This window comes from Pelobates fuscus, chromosome 7, assembly GCF_036172605.1.
Source record: "Pelobates fuscus isolate aPelFus1 chromosome 7, aPelFus1.pri, whole genome shotgun sequence".
Classification (NCBI taxonomy): domain Eukaryota; kingdom Metazoa; phylum Chordata; class Amphibia; order Anura; family Pelobatidae; genus Pelobates; species Pelobates fuscus.
In genome coordinates this window covers 190,058,333-190,082,443 of record NC_086323.1, presented here as the reverse complement: position 1 = coordinate 190,082,443, position 24,111 = coordinate 190,058,333, and the positions used below count along the sequence as shown (strand labels likewise).

The following is a 24,111-nucleotide window of genomic DNA, read 5'->3' as shown; positions in this document are numbered from 1 at the left end:
AGTGTGGATGATTCGTATATTGCTTGTTCGGCTTTTTGGAGTGTTCAGTAGCTGCCTTTGTATTTGGCAAGGGAACATCTCTGACGGCTTTAACCCCCCTTATACCCGGGGTGCCATTACAGTAATTATAAAAATTTGCAATCAATCAAGACAAGAGCAATCAATCTGCTGGATGGTTTACAGTATATATATATAGCTCCTTATATAAAACCTCAGAGATAGTAAAAGTTTTTCTTACGTTTGAGGCATCAGATAACTGTTTTTTTCTACAAATGAAAAAGAGAATAGGATTAGAAAACAATAGAAACAATATAAAAATTTGTAGTAGTGTACTAGCTAAGTACCCATGTCGAAATGTTGCTGTGTGTTTGTTCCAACAAAATGTATAAGTAAATGTATTGGCTGCAGTGCACACACAGACACACGCTACATCCCCAGTGCACACAGACAAACACTACATTCCCAGCACACACACACACAGACACATTGCATACCCAGCACACATATAGACACACTAGACCCCAGCCCACATAGAAACACACTGCACCCCCAGCACACACACACACACACTTCATCCCTAGCACACACATTTCATCCCCAATACACATACACTACATTCTCAGCACACACACACACACACAACACACACTGCACACACAGACACACACTGCGCACACAGACACACACTGCATACCCAGAACACATACATGCATACTAGAGCCCCAGCCTACATAGACACACACTGCATACCCAGCACACACAAAGACACACTGCACCCCCAGCACACACACAGACACACATTTCATCCCCAACACATACACATAGACACACTACCATTGTATAATAATATAAGTGTATGTGTGTGTGTGTGTGTTGGGGGGGTTAAACCTAGTTGACAGTCTTTTGAAACTATAGAGTGAGTGCAGCATTAGACACATTAAGGCCAAGATCAGGGTCCTATCTGCATAGTATTCCCTTTGTTGGTGAGCCTGTATGATGGCAGGCAGTCTGACATGAATTCACATCAATGCTGACCTTCCAATTCTTCAGGTAGACACAACCCCTTTTTGGGCATGTTTGGCCTTTTGGGCGGGTTTGGTTACATGATTTCCGTCAGTAGCCCACCCTTTTACCACGCCCACTGACATATTGCTTTATTGGACACTGCTGTTAGGGCGTATGAATTTACTTAAAAATATCAAAGCAAGAGATTAGCATAGAGTATGTGTTTTCATATAGGTATATCCTGTGCGTTTCCCTCCCCCACCCCCTTGCTACTTGCACACCCGACATACGTTTCACTTAGTTTGACCCCATTTCACGCCTGATGATCCCAGGTAAAACATACATTGGATGTGCAAGTAGACTCACACTGGAATTAGGCAGTTTATTTATTTAATGTATTCATCAGGACCGGGGGCTGTCAAATAATTAGGGAATAGATAGAAAGCAGCTGAGAATAGAGATGTTGTTAGGGAACAGCCTAGCCACCTGTCCTGATTAGGATTTAGATTAATAGATTTGTTCAGTGTGGGTTACTGCTTTGTCTTGGACTATTTAGTTTGGTCCTCCACCTATATACATCCAAACCAAACATTAGACTAGAAATTTAGAGGGCATCACAATTGTTTACAATTTAACAGCATAGAGACAAATAGGACTTATCTGGTTTTGTGTTGCTTGTTCTATACTAAATGGGACTGGAGCGGGTTTTATTTTGTGGTGGTGGTGGTGGGGGGGGGGCAATATTGCAAGGACATCCTAAGTTAATATGTCATTATTCCAATTATTGTACTGAACATACTATAGTATGTACTGAACCCCTATAGAACAATATATATGGGAGCAAGTGTGTGCTCTTATTCCTTCTTGACTTCAAAATAAAGGTATTGTGCATATTAACTATTATACTCTTGAACATGTAATTTTCCACAAAAGCATCCAGATATTATTTTAAAATCTGCACAGAATCTCAACCACCTAAGGCAGACAATTCCACATTTTTCATATTCTTACTGTAAAGAAAACATTCCTCTGTCATAGGCAAAATCTCCTTTCTTCAAGTTTAAATGGGTTAACTTTGTACAATCCTGTTAGTGAACAGGTTACCAGATAGGTGTTTGTAGTCACCCTGCATGTATTTGTATAGTGTTCTATGTCCTCAGAGATGTGTTTTATTTCTAAAGTAATTTAACAAAAGAAAGAGGAGGGATAGGGAAAAGGACAGATCTGTTCCTGAAATAGAGTATACACAAAATGCGAAAATAAAATAAAAAATACTTTATTAGTAAATTGAACATCAAAATGGCTATCCCAGCTATGACTGTCTGACTAGGTACAGGACAATAGTAGCAGTCAAGAAGCCGAGAACATGCAAAATAATACACAAGATAAATACAATTATACAAAAAGAGAATAGAACAGTTAGAGTAGAAATGTGCTGGACTGGGTAACAGACCCTCTCTATGATAATGAATAAGAGAGGGGGGGAAGGGGGTGGAAAGAGACTGGGGTAAAAAGCATCCGCAGTACTGCAATTCCACAGCCACCGATAGGTTAGCCCAAGAGACCCAGATCACTGTATAATATAATTTGCAGCAATGCTATAAAGGGGCGGCCAACAGGGGGCCGAACAGCATGTTGCTGTAAGGGATATATAGTATCTTAATAGTTAATCCCCACCCTAGTCACCTCAATGCACTATATAATGGAGGACAAATGGGTTTTAGAAAAACCTCACTGTTGCGAAGTATCAAGAGCTAAGGTTAAGGTACCAACAGTACTCCAGATTTGCAACCGAAATAAGTTGGTCCGGAACACCCAGATGTCTCGTGCAGTATCATGGGATACAAAAGTATCAAATGTGTCAAAAACGAAATCTGATACTGTGTGACATATAAACATGAGAAGAGACAAGACTGCATGCATCGATATAATAATCCAAAATGCTAGTTCCCTTAGCTCGTGGTAGCTGAAGATATCCGTTTGTCTGAGCAGTATCACAATGGGTATAATAATCATAAAGTATCAAGAGCGAGCCAAATACAAAGCAAAGTGTCTGGGTACACTTATACACAGTAGCTGAACATTATCGGATGCCTGAACCCGTTCCCTCTATCTGCCTGTTCATATATCTAATGCGATATCAGGTACGTGTAGAGAGTAAAAGATTGGAATGGTGCCTTCGAGGGCGCCCGGGGATAGAAAATAATAATAAAAACTGTTAATTCTCAAGATTTAGCCTGATCAGGCTAAATCTTGAGAATTAACAGTTTTTATTATTATTTTTCTTTAGTATTTCTGTGCTGATTTACTCTACTATAACAGCAGGACTTCCGTACCTTTTTCTACACTATCGCCTTTCTTATCCCCGGGCGCCCTCGAAGGCACCATTCCAATCTTTTACTCTCTACACGTACCTGATATCGCATTAGATATATGAACAGGCAGATAGAGGGAACGGGTTCAGGCATCCGATAATGTTCAGCTACTGTGTATAAGTGTACCCAGACACTTTGCTTTGTATTTGGCTCGCTCTTGATACTTTATGATTATTATACACATTGTGATACTGCTCAGACAAACGTATATCTTCAGCTACCACGAGCTAAGGGAACTAGCATTTTGGATTATTATATCGATGCATGCAGTCTTGTCTCTTCTCATGTTTATATGTCACACAGTATCAGATTTCGTTTTTGACACATTTGATACTTTTGTATCCCATGATACTGCACGAGACATCTGGGTGTTCCGGACCAACTTATTTTGGTTGCAAATCTGGAGTACTGTTGGTACCGTAACCTTAGCTCTTGATACTTCGCAACAGTGAGGTTTTTCTAAAACCCATTTGTCCTCCATTATATAGTGCATTGAGGTGACTAGGGTGGGGATTAACTATTAAGATACTATATATCCCTTACAGCAACATGCTGTTCGGCCCCCTGTTGGCCGCCCCTTTATAGCATTGCAGCAAATTATATTGTACAGTGATCTGGGTCTCTTGGGCTAACCTATCGGTGGCTGTGGAATTGCAGTACTGCGGATGCTTTTTACCCCAGTCTCTTTCCACCCCCTCCCCCCTCTCTTATTCATTATCATAGAGAGGGTCTGTTACCCAGTCCAGCACATTTCTACTCTAACTGTTCTATTCTCTTTTTGTATAATTGTATTTATCTTGTGTATTATTTTGCATGTTCTCGGCTTCTTGACTGCTACTATTGTCCTGTACCTAGTCAGACAGTCATAGCTGGGATAGCCATTTTGATGTTCAATTTACAAATAAAGTATTTTTTATTTTATTTTCGCATTTTGTGTATACTCTATTTCAGGAACAGATCTTTCCTTTTCCCTATCCCTCCTCTTTCTTTTGTTAAATTCATATTATTGGGTTACCCCCTTCTCTGTTCCTTAATTTTGAGATATTAATTTCTTGGCCACCTCTTTAAAGTTTTTTCTAAAGTAAACAAGCTCACATTTTCTTGCCATTTTTCATAACCAAGATTTTGCATTCATATATAGACAGGTGGGGGAAGAAAGTTACATTTCGTTGGCCGTATCATATGCTTTACCAACTTTGATAGAGTAAAAATGGGAAATAAAGGAAAGTGCGTATAGTGTAATTCTATTGCAATACAATTTTTGTTATACAGGGTAACACTCACACTTTAAAAAGTATGCATATGAAAATGATTTACATTTTGTAGTATGTTGATATTATTTAATATATATAAATATTTATTTCTACAGATATGTTTTAATTTTTTTTTAAATTAATTTTAAACATTTATCCAAAATATTAAATTATTTGAAAAACTTGTCCGGCAATATTAAATCAAAGCCTGTATAAGGAATTTTTTTAATCAGATCATCAGCTTATTTTTTAAATAGTTATGCGATCAATTTTATCTTACTTTTCTGTTTCATTCTATTTATCGTAATTGCGATTGCAATTCCGGAGCCAATAAGGCAAACAGCAGCTGCCACTGATCCGCCAAGGTAAATAAAGAGCTGCTTCCCAAATTTCAACTGATTTCCTAGAACTATGGAGAGAAAAAAAAAAAATAAGTATAGGTATAAATTGATGAAGGAGGAAAGAGAAGTCATGCCAAAATCTGTCCTTGTTCTCTCTTTTTAATTTTTTTTTTTACTAGAGGGATACTCTAGGCTTTAATTCATCCATTTCTTTTTAATACACTTTTATAGATACATTATATGAGCATTTATGCAAGAATTACTGATCCAAAAAAAAAAAAAAAAAAGTATTTTATCCCATTAGCCAGGAAGTAGTTTGGCCAACCTGGATACTTGTATTCTGGTTTATGGTGCTTGAACAGCTGTACATGTTTAAAAGGACACTATAGGCACCCAGACCACTTCGTCTCATTAAAGTAGTCTGGGTGCAGGGCCCGTGTCTAACTAACAGATCTCTATGCACAGCTTCATTTCTCTGTAGGACGAGGTTTTTTTTAGGACTTGTAGTTCAATTATCAGCTTCCTACTTATTATAGCTGTTAGCTGAACTATGACTTTCAGTAAGTTTTGCTGTTGTTTATGAGGACTGGAAAATGGGAAAAGAGAGTAAGTGACATGAAGCCCATGGAGCAACGCAGGGGGGGGGGAGTGGGCCTTGACAGGGCCAGAGAGTTGACAGGTGAAGTTAAGGTCAAGGGGTGTGTACAAATTAATATTGGTTATGGGGGAGGAGAGTAAGGGGTTTAAATAACGGCCATTTTGAGGAATTGGCCTTTTTAATCAAAATCTCACTTACTTGTTACTTGTCCCTCCCACCCTCCCTTTTTTGTTTTAGGCTGTTCCCGTTTGGTCACAGCGGCGGGAATAGGGCGTGGGCTAAAGAGGATTTAGGTGGAATTGGAAGTGGGCAGGCCAAGGTCTAGGCTGGAGTATGCCAGAGTGGAAAATGGTTGGTAGGTTTAAGCTCGTTGGTGGCTACGAACCTGGGGGTGTAGGGGTGTCTGGGTACACCCCTACAGTTAAACATATGGTTATGGGGCCTCGTTGGTAGGCTATGTATTAAATGTTATGCATTATTGGAATGTTTATTATTGTTATTTGGTAGGGTCATTGTCGGGGGTATTGGGCAAGAAGGTCGGACGTAATTAATACTGGTGACAATGACCCTAAATTGTTAAATTGTTGAACATATATATAAGTTAATAAAGCTGTGGACTTTATACTCCAACAGAAATTGGTGTCCAGGTGTCAATTTATTATGGATTTAGCACATGCCGAATAACGACTGTGCACATGTCATGGTACTGCAGCAGAAAGAGGAGGAATTGCCTCAAACAATAGTGTATGTCGAAACATCATTTATTATGCATTTACATAGTTATATAGGCTGAAAAGACACACGCGTCCATCAAGTTCAGCCATTCTTACATCTCTTTTTTCTGTAGGTCCAAAATAAGTTAAAAAACAAACAAACAAAAAACAGTTTGAAATGCTTTCCAATTTTGCAACAAACTAGAAGAAAAATTCCTTCTTGACCCCAGAATGTCAGTCTGATCTCTCCTTGAATCAAGAAGCTATTACCCCACGAATTCATAAAGTGCAGAGTGGTACGAACATAGACTTCTGGATATTCACAGGAAATATGACTCGAAATATTGGGAGCGATTTATCAAAATGTTTTGTTCTAAAACGTCGTGCAAAAATCTAAATGTTGAGGACTCGTGGAGTGGAGTGTGCCTGCTGGTTCCACTGGTTTCCATGGTGTCCTTTAGAATTTTAGGCAACTTTTTTAAAATACTTTGATAAATCTCTCCCACTATTTTTTAAGTAATACAAGTGGAGAGTGTTGTTGTCGCTTTTTTTATATTCATTGTATATGACTACTTTTCCAAAAATATAGAAATCTAAGGAATTTAAGTTAGACAGAAAATTGAATGCCATTTTTCTTTTCATTTAGAATTGTAAATGCTTAAATGATAGAAGTATTGTTCTTTAACGTTTAACTGTCCGAGGTTTTATTTACACCTAGATGATATGGGTGTGGTTAGTTATATCCTTTTTGTTTCTCCCACCATTCCACTGTTTTTATCTAGGTTATTCTCCTAAGTAGGTTAAGCGGGACTAATTTGTTTGGTTTTGGCTGTGCAAGTCTCAAAAAGCGTTTCCCATGCTAACAGGGTTTTATGGTCCCTTCTATGACAGATACTTTTATTGGAATTTTTAATTTTTTATTTTTAACAGGGAGCATGGGAGCTACAATGAACATCAAAGGTACAGCAACCCTCCCTCAGGAGAAGGTAATTGGAGGTGGCTGAGGTTGTTAGAGAGCAGGGCCGGACTGGCCGGTGGGCCACGGCACCTGGGGCTGGGCTGACAGACCTAATCATCAGTGATCAGGCTCCTGTAATCTCGGCCAGCCATGTGCGCGCTGTGCAGCCGCACAGGGCCCCATGGGAGCAAGGAGCACCAGGCGGCTGGCACAGCTCGTATATGGCCGGCCGGGATTATAAAAAAAATATATATAGTGAGGCAGGGCGGGGCTTAGTGTGCAGCGGGGGCGGAGCTTAGTGTGCGACAGGGGCAGAGCTTACTGTGCGGCAGGGGCCCTGGTAACTGCAGCATGGGAAACAGGAAAGAGCCCCTATTTCCCCAACAACCAGTCTCCAGGAGCTCCAAGGGATGTGGAGGTAAGAAGCAGGTCAGTGTGTCTGTGTGTGATGGCCTGTGTGTGTCTGCCTGCCTGTGTGTGTGTGACTGCCTGCCTCTGTGTGTGTGACTGCCTGCCTCTGTGTGTGTGACTGTCTGCCTGTGTGTGTGTGACTGTCTGCCTGTGTGTGTGTGTGTTTGTGTGACTGTCTGCCTGTGTGTGTGACTGTCTGACTGCCTGTGATTGTGTGACTGTCTGCCTGTGATAGATATGTGTGTGTGTGTATATACGTGTATATATATATAAAACACGCACTACATAGCACAATGACTTATGGGGCTGGCATACATTTTTTTCCAGGGCTGCTTTTTATCCCCAGTCTGCCCTGTTAGAGAGCTTTCACATTGATAGTAATAGTGTGCTATAAATCGTGACAGCAGACACCAGACACTAGCACACTCTTCATTAATATGTCCAGCTACACTTTGCATCACAGTGGTGTAGGGAAGCAACATGTACTTGAGAGTCTGAATGATGGTTCTGACATGAATTTCATAACTATTACAACTACACCACCAGGTTAAATGTGTGTGCATGGCTGGCGGCTGATTTAGGGCACACTGTCACACCCACCTAGGGTTTTAACAGAGGTTACGGAACCCAACTGCAGCGGAACAGCTCTCCAATCATTACAATCATGACCCTCAGGAGCACCTGGAAGTGGGTACAGGGTCCTGAAGAGTCTATAGTGGCACGGAGGTCTTTAATGGGTAGGAACTAGGCGAGGTATTCAAGAAGGGAAGAAACAGGGAACAGCACTCCTTTACAATCACAATCCTCAGAAGCACCTGTAAGTGGGTACAGAGTCCTGGAGGGTCTATGGTGCCATGGTGCCATGGAGACCTTGCCAGGTGAGGTATCCATGGAGGGAAGAAATAGGAGGCGTAGTCAGACAATCCAGAGTCAGGTCAGTCATCAGGCAAGTGTAGTCGATAAGGAGTCCAGGAATCAGGAACCAGGAAGTCAATCAGGAAAACAAGATAGTCAGCTAGGATTAAGGAGCAAGGAAAATAACCAAACACTGAATGAGGGGTGTGCAGGGTTTAAATATTGAGACAGTCACATGACTGACCACCTCCTCCAAGTTGGCGGAGCAAGCAGTGTCCAGAAAAGCAGGTCAGGGACTCAGTGCCATTTTGGTTTTATCACAGTCCCTGACCTGTCTCCCCCTTTCAGATCCACAACTTCTCTCCCCTCCCCTGCCCAGAACGCTGAGTCAGCATGGTAGCCGCCATCTTGCCACTTCGGCGGCAAGAGGGAGAGAAGAAGCCGCTGCAGACCCGGGAGGCGAGGCCTGGTGAACAGCGACCGCCGCTGCTCCGCGTAACCGGCCGTGCTGTGACACACACCAGCCGGGGGGGGGGGGGGCGCAATCTCCATATGACAGGCAGGAAGAGGAGTGCATAGCCACCGTAACTTTATTATTCGTAAACTTTTTCATTTTTGTTTCCATTTAATAATGTGCTATGTATGCATACTACAAAAATAAAAAAAATAAACACATTTTAACTTTTCTTTCCAGAACACCCTAATCACTTGGATTCTGGAGGTATTTTTTTTGCAAACTGCTTGGTAGTAAAGGAGTTAACTAAGTGGAATGGTTGGAAGTATGCACCCCCAATACCATGATCTTTACATCTCTCTTGGACAGATAATGGACAAGTTTTTAGAATGAAAATGTGTATTTCTTAACCTGCGTACTTTGTCTATGAGATTCTGCAAACTCACAAGTTATTAGAAATGGAAAATAGCTTCTTATGCATTGTTCCTTGTCTTATCAAACTGATGTCTTACCCAGATCCGTAAATAAAATGGTTAGACTAAGACACCATTTTAGTGTGCAAGTAACTCTTTTGGTTTTAACTGTATAATTAAATGAAATATTTGCACTAAATATATAGAAAATATGTGTAGAACCTAATCTACGTTTTATAGATTTCCTTCATTTGGTTGTGCAGATTATACTTTATAACTTTTCATCTGATTTGACAAAAAAAGCCCACATTAAATAATGGTTTTGTATATTATACGAGTTATATAAAGCCATTCTTTCTATCAGTGATTGTAACTGTTTCTTTAAATTTAGCAATATTGCCTACGAAATGTTCGCCCTGCGGTTTCATTTGTACCCAGACAACATGGATGGAACATTTTTTTTTTTTTCCTGTGAGCCCTTGTGACCGGATATAACATGTTTTTTCCTTGATTGGCTCCTTAGGGAATTCTTAATAATCTGTTTTGTTTCTGGTTATGCAAGTCTTAAAATGTTAGGCACACATTTTCTTTCCACTACAATAATGCCATTTACTATTTCCCTCAATTGAACCTGCCACTTCTACATAGTAAACATGAGCTAATAGCAACATAAAAGTTAGCTTCCGCTTATTCTAAAAATAGGTTCAAATTCTTTATAGATTATTTTACTTGTATATCGCTTTGCCTGGCTAAGCAGAAAAGTATGTTAGTGTGTTAAAGGGTTATTCCAAGAACCATAACCACTTTAGTGATTTGCAGTGGCCATGGTTCCTGGAGTCTGTGGGTGCAATGTTTAGCTATATCGAGTGTAACCCCCTACTGCCCGAAGTGTAACTCCACCTCAAGCATCATTGAGGTATCATTAGCCAGCCTAGAAAAAGAGTTCTGGGTGGCTAATGTGAATTCTGTGCAAAATTGACATCCGAGGCAAGCACACACAGTATGCTGTGCCAGACAGTCCTTTACTATACTGTTCTACCCTGATATCTGCCCCCCTCCGGTGAGGGAGAGTGACATCAGCTTAGAATGATTTAGCTGCAGGGAGGTTAATTTTAGCTATATTCGTTCTTCCTTTAATTTTTTGGTGAGGGGGACCAATATAGCAATGGTTACTCTGACCAAAAACAACTTTTGCAGTGTGCATGTGTGGTGGAATCTCGGTAAAAATAAATTTAGTAGGCCGAGATTACCACGTGGCATGTGTACGTGCATATGCTGACGTATCGATCAGTTGGTTGCACGAGGCAAGATACGATCAGTAGTGTACGGAGCATGTGCAAGAATACAGGATGTAGTATTCCCCCTCCTCCATTGTGCTGGACAAGCCATGCGGTCAAGCAGGAAGTTAATTCTTATTTGTGTTGATTGGTTAAGAGAATGTGCGGGTGGAGCTTAATATGGGAGGAGTTATGTGCCTATATAAGGAGCCTGCACTATTGTCCGGGGCTCAGAACTTGCTGTATTTTGGTGACGCTAGTCCCTCTGAGTCCCGATCGGTGATCCAATAAAGAATCTCTTCCTTCCTGAAGAAACCTGTGTCCATCTCTCTGTGCTTGGCTTCCGTCAGTTTCTCCGGTATCATTTGGTGCATTGGCCGGGAAGCTCATCGTTCAACGGTAGCTGAGAGGCAGAGGCGTGAGACGGTCTATCTTTGCCCACGTTCTCTACGGCTGCACCCCTGAACTTCTGCGTGGACCTCCCTTCGTCTCGGCGCCACTGGTCTGTTGTCCAGGAGATCATCGGCCTCTACGTGAGAAGTGCTGGGGTGTCCCCGTCGATGAGTGTGAACTCAGGTTCAGGAACGAGGAGGTAAGACAACTGCTGTTTTAGACGGCAGGACCCACTAGGGGTATACCGATTGTGCGGTAGGCCCAAAGGGGTTTGAATCTGTGTATCTGCCCCCTCTGTCGGAGGGAAGGAGCGAAGGCGCACCGCTCGATCGAACGCTCTTTAGTCAGACCGTTTGATTTTGTTAGTCAGGCGGGGCTCTGGTGTAAATAGCCCTAGCCGGACACCGGTGTCTTGTCTAGACTAGCGTTCTAGGGTGTATATTTTGTTCGCTAGGTCGGAGGGACCGGGAGACTAAGCGGCGTCTGTGTAAATTCGGTTCGCTAGCTCTCATCCTATCTGGGCTAAGTGGGAAGGCGTGTAAATTTGGAACCCACTAGACTTTTGATAGTGCGACTAAGAGGCGTCTGTGTAAATTCGGTCCTCTAGCTCGCTATATATGGTGATTGGGCAGTGTGGCTAACCAAAACGTATGTAGATTGTTTTTAGGTAGTCCATTCAAGGTACTGGCCAATAGTTTAGTTGGGAATTGTAAATGTGATAAAGATTGTTTAGTAAAGTGTATATCTTGTTAGATAGCGCGAGCTCAGCCGTCTAGCGAGAGTGTTAATAGTGTGTTGCTGTATTATAGTGCACGGTACCATAACCCTGTATATTTACTGACACTGTATATAAGTACTAATCATTGTCGTCCATTGCATGTTTAACACCATAACCACTAATAATTGTATTGTGACCTTAACTTGTGCTTTGACCTATGCTAACCGTACTGTAACCGCTATTTGTAAAAGACGATGTTACTGGGTGTGTTATAGACGGGTAATTCGTATATAGAGAATTATAGCGTGGGTGACTGTATAGTTACGCCAAAGGGCATAATATTGATTATCTAGTGACTGGTGTAACAGCTGTGTGTGTACGGGAATTCCCTGACTGTTTATTGTGTTATTGTGTACGTTTCACTTGGTAACCGTACCACGTGGTGCTGTTGCCAGAGGAAACGGGTGTGACTGTTGAATAGTACGCGTGTATAGTATTCGTTGTCGACGACGTTCCATTGTTAAGTATGGGTGCGTCGCAGTCAACGATTCCGGATCCCTTAGGTTGTATGGTGAAGAATTTTAAAAAGGGATTCAAGACATGTGATTTTGGGGTTAAAATGTCTCCTGTACGTTTGGTCACTTTGTGTTCTAGGGAGTGGCCCACTTTGGTTGCGGCATGGCCGCCACGTGGCAGTTTGGATCCAACTCTGGTACAGCGCTTACACGTGGCTGTATCAGGTAGGCCTGAACTTTACGGCCAGTTTCCTTATATTGATTGTTGGAGACAGGCCGTAAATGACTCGCCAAAATGGCTCCGGACATGCCACGAGGAGCAATGTCGCCTCATGGTAGCTAGGACTTGTTCGTCCACTAGGACTGGTGTTAGGCCCATTTTGGACACGCCCCCTGAGTCCGAGATCCCTTTGCCGCCCCCTTACTTTCCGTTAAGAAGAAGTGACGCAAATGCAGGAAGTCCTGCAACCCTCCCCTCATTACCCCCATCCACTTCCGCTTCCTCCTCCAGTACAGGATCCACCCCCCCTCGTACTAAATCTCCCCTTCCGGAATCAGAACCAACCCCCATTAAAAACGAATATCCTGATTTGGCGCCACTTCAGACTTCCGGTCAAGCTTCATCTAGCTCGGCTCGAAGTGTTTTATTTACAACCTTTTCCCAAAACCAAGCTCCCACATCCCCATACCCTATTTCTCCCCGACTGGAACCTATGACTGACGCCCCTCCACGTAGCCCCATACAGACCCGACAGTTGACCGGTGCCCAACAATTAAAACACTATCAGATGCCTCTTCGTCTGAATCCTGGGTCAGCCTATATCGATGCCGCAGGCCAAATGGCACATGCTGACCCAGTCTTTGTATATGTCCCATTCACGACAACCGATCTCTTAAATTGGAAGACCCACAATTCCTCGTATACTGAGAAAGCACAAGCTATGACTGATCTGTTCACCTCAATAGTACAGACACATAACCCGACATGGGCTGATTGCCAGCAGTTATTAATGACTTTATTCAACAATGAGGAAAGGACAAGGATTAACCAAGTGGCCATTAAAGCACTAGAGGATAAAGCCCGTACTTTAAACCAAGCCAATCCATCAGCATGGGCCGCAACACATTATCCCAACACCGATCCCGATTGGAATGTAAATGGTGCTGATATGGTTCAACTCAGAGCCTATAGAGACGCTATAATTGCTGGCATGAAAGCCGGAGGAAAGAAAGCTATTAACATGTCAAAGACAGTTGAGGTGATTCAGAAAAGTGATGAAGCGCCCAGTGTCTTTTATGACCGATTATTGGAGGCATACCGCTTGTATACCCCCTTTAATCCGGAAGACGCAGACAATTCCCGAATGGTGAACTCCGCCTTTGTCAGCCAAGCTTACGGAGATATTAAGCGCAAGCTACAAAAGTTAGAAGGGTTTGCAGGTATGTCAATCACCCAACTAATGGAGGTAGCGAATAAGGTTTATATGAATAGGGAAACAGAAAGTAAGAAAGAGGAAGAGCGCAAGATGCGTAAAAAGGCTGATATGCTAGCGGTAGCGATCGCAGGCGTAGATAGACGGGGCTCAGATAGAGGCGATAGTAGATGGAATGAGGAACCTCTAAGTAGAAATCAGTGCGCATACTGTAGGGAAGAAGGGCATTGGAGAAATGAGTGTCCTCGAAGAGAACAGTGTGAGAGAGACAGACCTAGGACAGGTTACGGAAACTTTAGAGGCAGAGCGAGAGGTAGAGGAGGCCCCGGAGGGAGTAATGGTAATAGAGGGAGTAATGGGAACAGAGGAAGTGTTAGGGAAGACAGGTATATTCCAGCAGCGCAAAGGTCCCGCGATAGAGAAGGTAGGGACTTTGTGGGATTGGCTGACACGGTCATGGAGGACTATTGATACCGACCGGGCTCCATCCCCCTTGGTCGAGCGGAGCCTATGGTCGATGTATCAATAGGGGGAAAAAGGAGTGCGTTCATGATCGACACTGGTGCTGAACATTCAGTGGTGACTAATCTAGTTGCTCCTCCATCTGGAAGGACTATTACTGTGATAGGAGCAACTGGAAGAAGTGCTGAAAAACCGGTTCTTAAAAGTCGACTCTGTACATTGGGAGGCCACGTAGTAAGACATCAATTCCTTTATATGCCTGAATGTCCAGTCCAATTGCTGGGACGTGATATGCTATCAAAATTACAAGCGCAGATTACGTTCCTACCAAATGGAACAACATCCTTAAAGTTTAATGGACCTTCAGGTATCATGACATTATCCGTACCAAAGGAAGAAGAGTGGCGACTTTATACAGTGTTGACTAGCCAAAACCCTAGGAGTGATGAGACATTATTTAACATACCAGGAGTTTGGGCAGAGAACAACCCACCAGGACTGGCCCGCAATATTCCACCTATAAAAATGGAACTAAAACTTGGGGTTTATCCAGTGAGCCTAAGACAATACCACATCCCGCAGAAGGCTAAGAAGAACATCCAATCCTATCTGGATAAGTTCATACGGTATGGTATCCTAAAATTCTGTACTTCCCCCTGGAACACCCCATTGCTGCCTGTTCAAAAGCCCGGTACAGATGAGTATCGACCTGTGCAGGACTTGAGAGCAGTCAATGATGCGGTTGTTAGTATACATCCAGTTGTACCCAATCCATATAACCTGCTTGCTTTAATTCCGGGCGGGGCTACCTACTTTACAGTCTTAGATCTCAAAGATGCCTTCTTTTGCCTCCGAATTGCCGCAGAAAGTCAATGTATTTTCGCTTTCCAATGGGAGAACGCTGTAACGGGCTCAAAACGCCAAATGACTTGGACAAGACTGCCCCAAGGGTTTAAAAATTCACCTACCCTATTTGGTTCAGCCCTAAGTCAAGATCTACTGGATTTCGAGTCCATCCCAGGAGAGTGTGTATTGTTACAATATGTAGATGACTTGTTGATAGCAGCAGTTACAAAAGAAATCTGTCAGCAAGCAACGCACGATCTACTACACATTCTCTGGAAGGCAGGATACAAGGTGTCTAGAAAGAAGGCTCAGTTGTGTTTGCCAACTGTCAAATATCTGGGATTCCATATCTCTGAAGGTCAAAGAATTATGGGGCCAGAGAGAAAAGAAGCTGTCTGCCAAATACCAATACCCAAGAATAGAAGACAAGTGCGAGAATTCTTGGGGGCAGCAGGCTTCTGTAGGATATGGATTCCCAGCTACGCGATACTGGCAAAACCTCTGTACGCAGCTATCAAAGGTACAGAGCACGACCCCTTCTTATGGACCCAAGAACAGCAAACGGCATTTGAAGATGTGAAGAAGGCTTTGATGAGTGCCCCAGCATTAGGTCTACCTGATCACACACGACCATTCTACCTGTATGTACACGAGCAAAGAAGAATGGCTGTGGGAGTATTGACACAGTACTTGGGATCATGGCAAAGACCTGTTGCCTACATGTCTAAGCAATTGGATGCAGTGGCCAGCGGACTTCCACCTTGTCTAAGAGCCGTAGCTGCAGCCGCCCTGCTAGTAGCTGAAGCCGATAAACTCACTCTGGGTCAAGAACTTTATGTACGAGTCCCACATGCAGTACAGACGTTGTTGGATTACAAAGGAAATCATTGGTTTAGTAACAGCCGTATGACCAAGTATCAAGCAATGTTGTGTGAAAACCCAAGAGTGCATTTAGAGACTGTAAACACCTTAAATCCAGCTACCCTTTTGCCACAACCTACTGAAAGTCAACATGATTGTTTGGAAGTAATGGATGAAGTATTCTCAAGTAGACCAGATCTTCGTGATTTTCCCATCCAGAACCCTGATGTTCAATATTATACCGACGGCAGTAGTTATGTGAAAGAAGGGATCCGCTATGCAGGATATGCAGTGACAACAATAGACAAGGTGATAGAAGCTCGGCCACTGGCGAAAGGAACATCAGCACAAAAGGCAGAATTGATAGCACTGACACGAGCGTTACAATTGGCTGAAGGTTTAAGAGTAAACATCTACACGGACTCCAAATATGCGTTTTTAACCACTCATGCCCACGGAGCTTTGTATAAAGAAAGAGGACTACTGAATTCAGAAGGCAAAGAAATCAAATACGCAGCTGAAATCTTACAACTATTGGAAGCAGTGTGGGAGCCGAAAGAAGTCGGTATCATACATTGTCGAGCGCATCTGAGAGGAGATGGTGATGTAACTAAGGGAAATCGGATGGCAGATAGTGCAGCTAAGCGTGCTGCTGAATCAGGAAGACAGGAGTATGTGGGGCATATAGCTGCTCTTATACCAACTCCACTGTCCCAATGGACTCCAGTTTATACAGCTCAAGAAGAGGAGTGGTTAAAGACTGAACCAGGAAAGTATTTGGAGAACAAGTGGTATCAGCTAGAAGATGGAAGAATAGTCATACCAGCATCACTAGCGGTAGAAATTGTCCAAAATTATCATAACGGGACACATTCTGGGAGAGACAGTACTGAAGAATCTCTCAGAAAACATTTCTACATACCAAGATTGTCCAACTTGACTCAGGCCATTGTACGAAGATGTGTAACGTGTGCTAAAAATAATGCAAGACAAGGACCAGTAAAGCCACCAGGAGTCCAGTTTATGGGGGGACTCCCCATGTCCGATCTACAAATAGACTTTACAGTGATGCCTAAATTGGGTGGACATCGTTACCTGCTGGTAATTGTGTGCACCTATTCAGGCTGGGTAGAAGCATGTCCTACTCGTACAGAGAAAGCAGGAGAAGTTGTGAGATTCCTGCTACGAGAAATAATACCCCGATATGGACTACCCTGTTCTATAGGATCGGACAATGGTCCAGCTTTTGTTCATCAGTGCCTACAACAACTGACTCATATGCTTGGTATAAAGTGGAGGCTTCATACTGCATATAGACCCCAGAGCTCTGGTAAGATAGAGAGAATGAATAGAACTATTAAGAACCAGTTGGCTAAAATGTGTCAGGAAACCCAACTTAAGTGGAACGTTCTTTTACCCATAGCTCTATTGCGAATCCGCAGTACCCCTACCAGAAGGATGGGCCTCTCTCCTTTTGAAATCATGTATGGGCGACCACCTCCCGTACTTGGTAACTTAAGGGGGGATTTGAGTCAGTTGGGAGAAGGAATTACCCGGCAGCAGGTTGTAGAGTTGGGTAAGACTATGGAGGAGGTACAGAAATGGGTACAAGATAGATTACCTGTGAATATTTATCCCCCTGTTCATAGTTATCATCCAGGAGATCAAGTGTGGATTAAAGAGTGGAATAATGTACCGTTAGGGCCCAAGTGGAGAGGTCCTTATGTTGTTCTTTTGTCTACCCCTACAGCGATAAAAGTAGCCGAAGTGACTCCGTGGATACATCACTCCAGGGTTAAACCAGCAGCAGTCGATTCTTGGCAAGTTACAGCAGATCCAGAGAATCCCTGCAAGATCCGGTTAAAACGCACTACTCAGTCGGATTAACGACGAACTATTGTGGATTACAAATTTTATTATTTTTGGGATTTGGTGCGTGAGTGAGAAGGTCATAATAAAGCCTGTCCGCCCACCGACGTATAGTTTATAAGCCAGGGAAAGTCTCGAAGGGACTCCTGTGAAGACGAGCAGAACTCCATTCCCTGCAGCCCTTACATCCTGGAAGCTGAGGTGCCTTCGCACGGACGAAGACTGAGGATGACGGCGAAAGATCTGTTTTTGATAGTGTTTATTTATATGTGTTTTTATATTCAGGAAGGTAGAGGTACCGACACTCCTAGCTGTGAGGTATGCATTAAGACTACGAGAACAGGTAACCATATTTCCCAAACCCTAATTTGGCATTCACAATACGAGTGTAAAGGAGATGTATCGAGATGTAGATACCTAAATATAGACTATAGTGTGTGCCATTTAGGAGTAGGAGAACCTAAGTGCTTCAGTCCGGAGTATCAACCTCGTACAATTTGGTTGACTCTCAGGAATGGAGATCCTCAGGGGACCCTAATTAATAAGACGGTGTTAGAATCCGTACATTCTTCGGGTGTTCTGCTATTTGATGCGTGTAAAGCGATATCGAGTGGTAGAAAGCCGTGGAATGTATGTGGGGATCTTAGATGGGAGAGGACGTATGGGTCTAATGATAAATATATTTGTCCCAGTAGCAAAAATAAATATGTGAGTCCTAGATGCCCAAATAAAGACTATAACTTCTGCCCATATTGGTCTTGTGTGGGGTGGGCGACTTGGGGACAGACAGTAGACAAAGACATGATAGTGACTAAGTTGCCGACTAGCCCATATTGTAAGTCTATGGAATGTAATCCCATCCATATACTTATAAATAACCCCGATAAGTTCTTAGACAAATATGGCAATTTATTTGGGTTTCAAATATACGGGACGGGTTTAGATCCTGGGACAGTATTGTTCATAGGGATAGAGACTGATACGGTATCCTCCCAAACTCATCAAGTATACCATTCCTTTTATGAAGAGATGAGTATAGATAATAAGATCCCCCATAATGCTAAAAACCTGTTCATTGACTTAGCTGAAAGTATTGCCGGTAGTCTTAATGTTACCAACTGCTATGTGTGTGGAGGTACTAACATGGGAGACCAATGGCCTTGGGAAGCAAAGGAGGTAATGTCCGGTTCTGAGGCAGTTGACCAACTAATATCTACACAAGCCGATTATCATATGAGTGTTAGAGGTAAATCTGAGTGGAGATTAAAGACCTCCATCATAGGTTATGTTTGCATAGCAAGGAAAGGAATAATGTATAATACTTCTGTAGGAGAATTAACTTGTCTAGGGCAAAAGCTTATGATGATGATACAAAGAATACAACTTGGTGGTCGGCTTCAAATGTCTCAGAACCATCTAACCCGTTTGCTAGATACGCCAATTTAAAGGATGTGTGGTTTGATTTATCCATCACATCTACCTGGAGAGCCCCAGCAAATTTGTACTGGATCTGTGGTAAGAAAGCCTATTCGGAGTTGCCACAGGACTGGGAAGGGGCATGTGTGTTGGGTATGCTCAAACCATCCTTCTTCTTGTTACCGATTGAAACAGGTGAGACTTTAGGTGTTAAAGTGTATGATGTGAATCATAGGAAGAAAAGGGGACCCATAGAGATAGGCACCTGGGAAGATAATGAATGGCCTCCCCAGCGTATCATAGATTATTATGGGCCAGCCACGTGGGCTGAGGATGGTACCTTTGGTTACAGAACCCCTATTTATATGCTCAACCGTATTATAAGATTACAGGCGGTGGTTGAGATTATTACTAACGAGACATCACAAGCGCTCAATCTTCTAGCGAAGCATAACACCAGGATGAGGACAGCAGTCTACCAAAATAGATTAGCCTTGGATTACCTTTTGGCAGTAGAGGGAGGTGTATGTGGGAAGTTTAACCTGAGCAATTGCTGTCTTCAAATAGATGACGAAGGGCAAGCAATAGCTGAGCTTACTAGCCATATGGTTAAACTAGCGCATGTGCCTACTCAGGTATGGAAAGGGTATAATCCAAGTAGTTGGTTTGGTAGCTGGTACGAGTGGTTTGGAGGGCTTAAGGCAGTGGTAGGTGGAGTCCTACTGATTTTAATGTTGTGCCTACTCCTGCCGTGTCTTATACCCTTAGTAGTTAGGTCTGTGCAAAGCCTGATAGAAAATATAGCAGAGAGGAAGGCTGCTGCACAGATAATGGCGATTTATAAGTATAAGGCTTTAGATCAGGGAGAACCAATGCAGGAAGATGAGTGTTGAAGATTCACATCATAAGATAAGTCTGGTCTGGTTCATGGTAACTTGCGGTGTATGCAAACCAAGGTTAAGTGATGCCTCAAGTAATTGTGAAATATCAAGAGGCATCAAAGGGGGGAATGTGGTGGAATCTCGGTAAAAATAAATTTAGTAGGCCGAGATTACCACGTGGCATGTGTACGTGCATATGCTGACGTATCGATCAGTTGGTTGCACGAGGCAAGATACGATCAGTAGTGTACGGAGCATGTGCAAGAATACAGGATGTAGTATTCCCCCTCCTCCATTGTGCTGGACAAGCCATGCGGTCAAGCAGGAAGTTAATTCTTATTTGTGTTGATTGGTTAAGAGAATGTGCGGGTGGAGCTTAATATGGGAGGAGTTATGTGCCTATATAAGGAGCCTGCACTATTGTCCGGGGCTCAGAACTTGCTGTATTTTGGTGACGCTAGTCCCTCTGAGTCCCGATCGGTGATCCAATAAAGAATCTCTTCCTTCCTGAAGAAACCTGTGTCCATCTCTCTGTGCTTGGCTTCCGTCAGTTTCTCCGGTATCACATGGGCTTGTATGGCACAGTTAGATTAAATGCAGAGTGCGCACACAGCATGTTTATGCTAGATACCAAAGGGCGCAAAGGTGCTCCCGAGTCATCAATGGGTGCTGAACTTACTGCAATGAAGAAGTGCAGCAATGTAAGTATATTTGTGACTTCCTTCTGCTGTAATATTCAGCCCAGTAAAGTCTGCCATACTGTTTACTGGGGTGAAGGCATTTCCTCTTTAACCCCTTAAGGACACATGACGTGTGTGACACGTCATTATTCCATTTTATTCCAGAAGTTTGGTCCTTAAGGGGTTAAAGAGACACTCTAAGCACCTAAACAATTTTACCTTAATTAGGCCATTTTGGTGTAGAGATCATGCAACCCATCGTACTACTCAATTCTCTGACATTTAGGAAATAAATCATTTTGTTTATGCAACCCTAGCCAAACCTTCCTGCGCATTTCCTTATTAAGACCTCACATTTGTTAGCTTCCTATATTGCACAGTGTGTTTAATTCAGAATTGATTATATCATACTCTTTCAATAGCCTTCTAGAACTTACAGGACCCTTCTGTGTGTGTTTAACATTCAATTAACAGAGCAGCAGATAAAAACTGCAAACTATGCTGTCACATTGGATTGAAAATAAGACCATTTCTTCATGTAGGCTGTGTGAGTCATAGCCATAGGTGTGACTAGGCCTACCTAAACAGAAACAAAAATGATTTCACTCCTGAATTGCAGCGAATTAAGCAGTGAGAAATCCTGAATACCTGAAATCTAATAACCTTGACTCTACAAGCAATGGTATCAGTGACAACTCTCTTCAGCTGTGTCTGGTCAGGTGTCTGGTTCTTGGCCTATAAAAGCCACTTCCTGTCTCTGTACCTTTGCCAGATTATTGTGGTTCCTGTACTCTCTAATCAAGCTTGTTCCTGTTTCTCCTACCTGTTGCTGAATTTGGACCGTTTTGGCTTTGCTGCTTCTCCTTCCCACTGACCTCGGCTTGCCTCACTACGATTATCATCTTTCTGTTCCAGTCTCCCATCTCTGCTTAAGACCAGACGGCCACTCAAGGCTCAGTCATAAAATGTTATCTATATGGCAATGTTAGATAGTAATTCACCCAATTATTTCTCAACGATCTGAATCTTTAAAGTATTTTTTCAGTGAAACAGATTTAAAAAAATTATATTAACAGAAACATAAAAGTACCTTGACAAATTGGAGGGGAAGAGTTCCATACTCCCGATGATGTGCATTCGATCTTGTGAGACCCATTCAATGTAAATCCAGGTTTACAGGCAAAAATGCAAACTGATGTATAGCTAAAGTTTTTGATTGGATGAGAACAGTTAACCCATTCATAACTGGGAAACTCGGGAGCCAGACACAAGACAGCTAAAATATTGGAAATGAGATATATCTAGTTAATGATACATATCCATTTTTATCCATTTTTCATTCACAGCCAATTCCTGTTCAAAAGCAGTGTAAAATAAACAATAGCATTTTCATAACTTTAATACATATATCATTGTGGTCACTTTAGCAGCTACCCAATTCAAAGATTCTTCTGTCAAAGTATACAATGCAAATCTAGGATATGCCTAGGGGAACACTAAAGAGTCAGGAACACAAACATGTATGGCCCTCACTTGCTCAGCTAAATATAGTAAAATCTTACATTTATTCCAGTCTGCTGCTGCTGACCTTGGCAGATCAGAGGCAGAGCCAGCACACGCCAAACACAGCTCTGGACAATCAGCATCTCCTCAAAGAGATGCATTGAATCAATCCATCTCTATGAGGAAAGTTCAGTGTCTCCATGAAGAGGGTGGATACACTGAATGCCAGTCACACTGTGCAGCACTACCCCATCTAGTAGATATTTGAGGAGTGGCTAGTGGAGGTATATTTAGGCTGTAATGTAAACACTGCATTTTCTCTGAAAATACAGTGTTTAATGCAAAAAGCCTGAATGTACTGACTGTATTTACCAGAACAAATACTATAAGCTGTAGTTGTTCTGGTGAATATAGTGTCCCTTTAATACAGTTTCTACATTTTACTATAATATGTTTCATTTTGAGTAGTCTGGAAGCCCAGAATATGAATCTGACATATAAGTAGACTGATCCAGTTTCAAAGCATCCGTCATCTTAATTTATGTACCTACTGACTAAAAACTTGCATTGACCCGTATATGTTACTACATTTTAAGTTCTAGGAAAAGAAGTACTGTTATTACAAATAATACTCTATAATTTTAACTCACAAATTCATTGTGTTCTCTTTTTTTTGCACAATACTTGCTGAAGTTTGTTATCCTAATAAAAAAGTGTTATCCCCTCAGTTGACATAATTGTCAATATAACTAGATGTGCAAATAACTTCATATAATCCTCAGCAAAACAATGCCCGGTAAAATCTGAGTGTTGAGATAAATATTCTGGGTAAATGTAAGTTACTTGCACATGTTGGTGATGGATCTGACCACTCTCCTGTAGCTTGACACATCACAGATTCTGATCCTTCTAGTACAAACCCATTGGCACAATTAAAGGAGCAGCTGGCGTTGTAACGGAAATCGCCAAATGCATGAGAACAGATCATCGATCCATTAGAAGGTCTCTTCAATGCTTCACATGTCACAGCTACAATTAAATGGATAAACTATTATTATAGACCAAGGGTGGACAACCTTTGGCCCTCCAGATGTTGTGGACTATATCCACAATATTTGGATGGGTGTGTATATAAAAACCGCTTGTAAAAGCTGTGCATCTCTTGTCTACAGCCTTTGCAAGCCCTCCCCTTATAACCTCGCCCAGACTTTCTGTGGCTGTCCAATCACAGACTTTCCAATGCAGTTCAATAAAAAGTGATTGCAAGGCAAGTGCTTTGAGCAATTACTGCATCTTGAGTTTAGCTCCACTGAGCTAACCAAACCAGGAAGTAACAGGACTGGCAGTCTGAAGGACGGCCAGTAGATGTAACAAGGTTAATTTATAAAAGTTCCAATTTCTGTTGAAATCTACACTTTTTTGTAAAATTAAAAGAGACTAATATTTATGGATCGTTTTGGACTCAAGACAAATTTCCCTATGAATTTTAATAAATCTTTAAACACCATGGCCACTTCATTATGTACACCTTTCTAGTAATGGGTTGTCCTCTAGAACAGCTTCAATTATGTGTGTGCTTGGAACATTCTTAGAGGTTCTGGTTCATGTTGACATGAACCAGAACCAAAGCGGCTCTGTTGGATTGAAATCTGTTGACTATGCAGCCATTAGATGATACATAGATTGTAAAGGGATGCACAGTGTGAGCAGCAATACTTGACTGTGCCATTTAAACAACAGTCACTTGGTCTGAAGCTGTATAACATGTGCCAAGAAAATATTTGCCACGTCACATATTTGCCATCAGCACTACCAGCCTGAACCAAAGAAACAAGGCAGGATGGATCAAAGGAGTATTGTAGTTTACACCATTTTCTGACT

The 24,111-nt window shown here is 42.3% G+C and overlaps 1 protein-coding gene across 1 annotated transcript in view; it reads right to left on the bottom strand.

The window, feature by feature from the left end:
- Positions 1-234: 234 nt before the first annotated feature.
- The window catches only part of LOC134569259 (P-selectin-like), a 133,159-nt gene continuing 109,282 nt past the window's right edge, over positions 235-24,111 (bottom strand). Inside the window, exons 19-22 of the mRNA XM_063428174.1 lie at positions 23,074-23,259; positions 21,818-22,003; positions 4,914-5,042; positions 235-266 (exon numbers count right to left, since the gene is read on the bottom strand). Coding sequence (XP_063284244.1) covers positions 235-266; positions 4,914-5,042; positions 21,818-22,003; positions 23,074-23,259 — 533 coding nt within the window. The remainder of the gene's footprint in view (positions 267-4,913; positions 5,043-21,817; positions 22,004-23,073; positions 23,260-24,111) is intronic.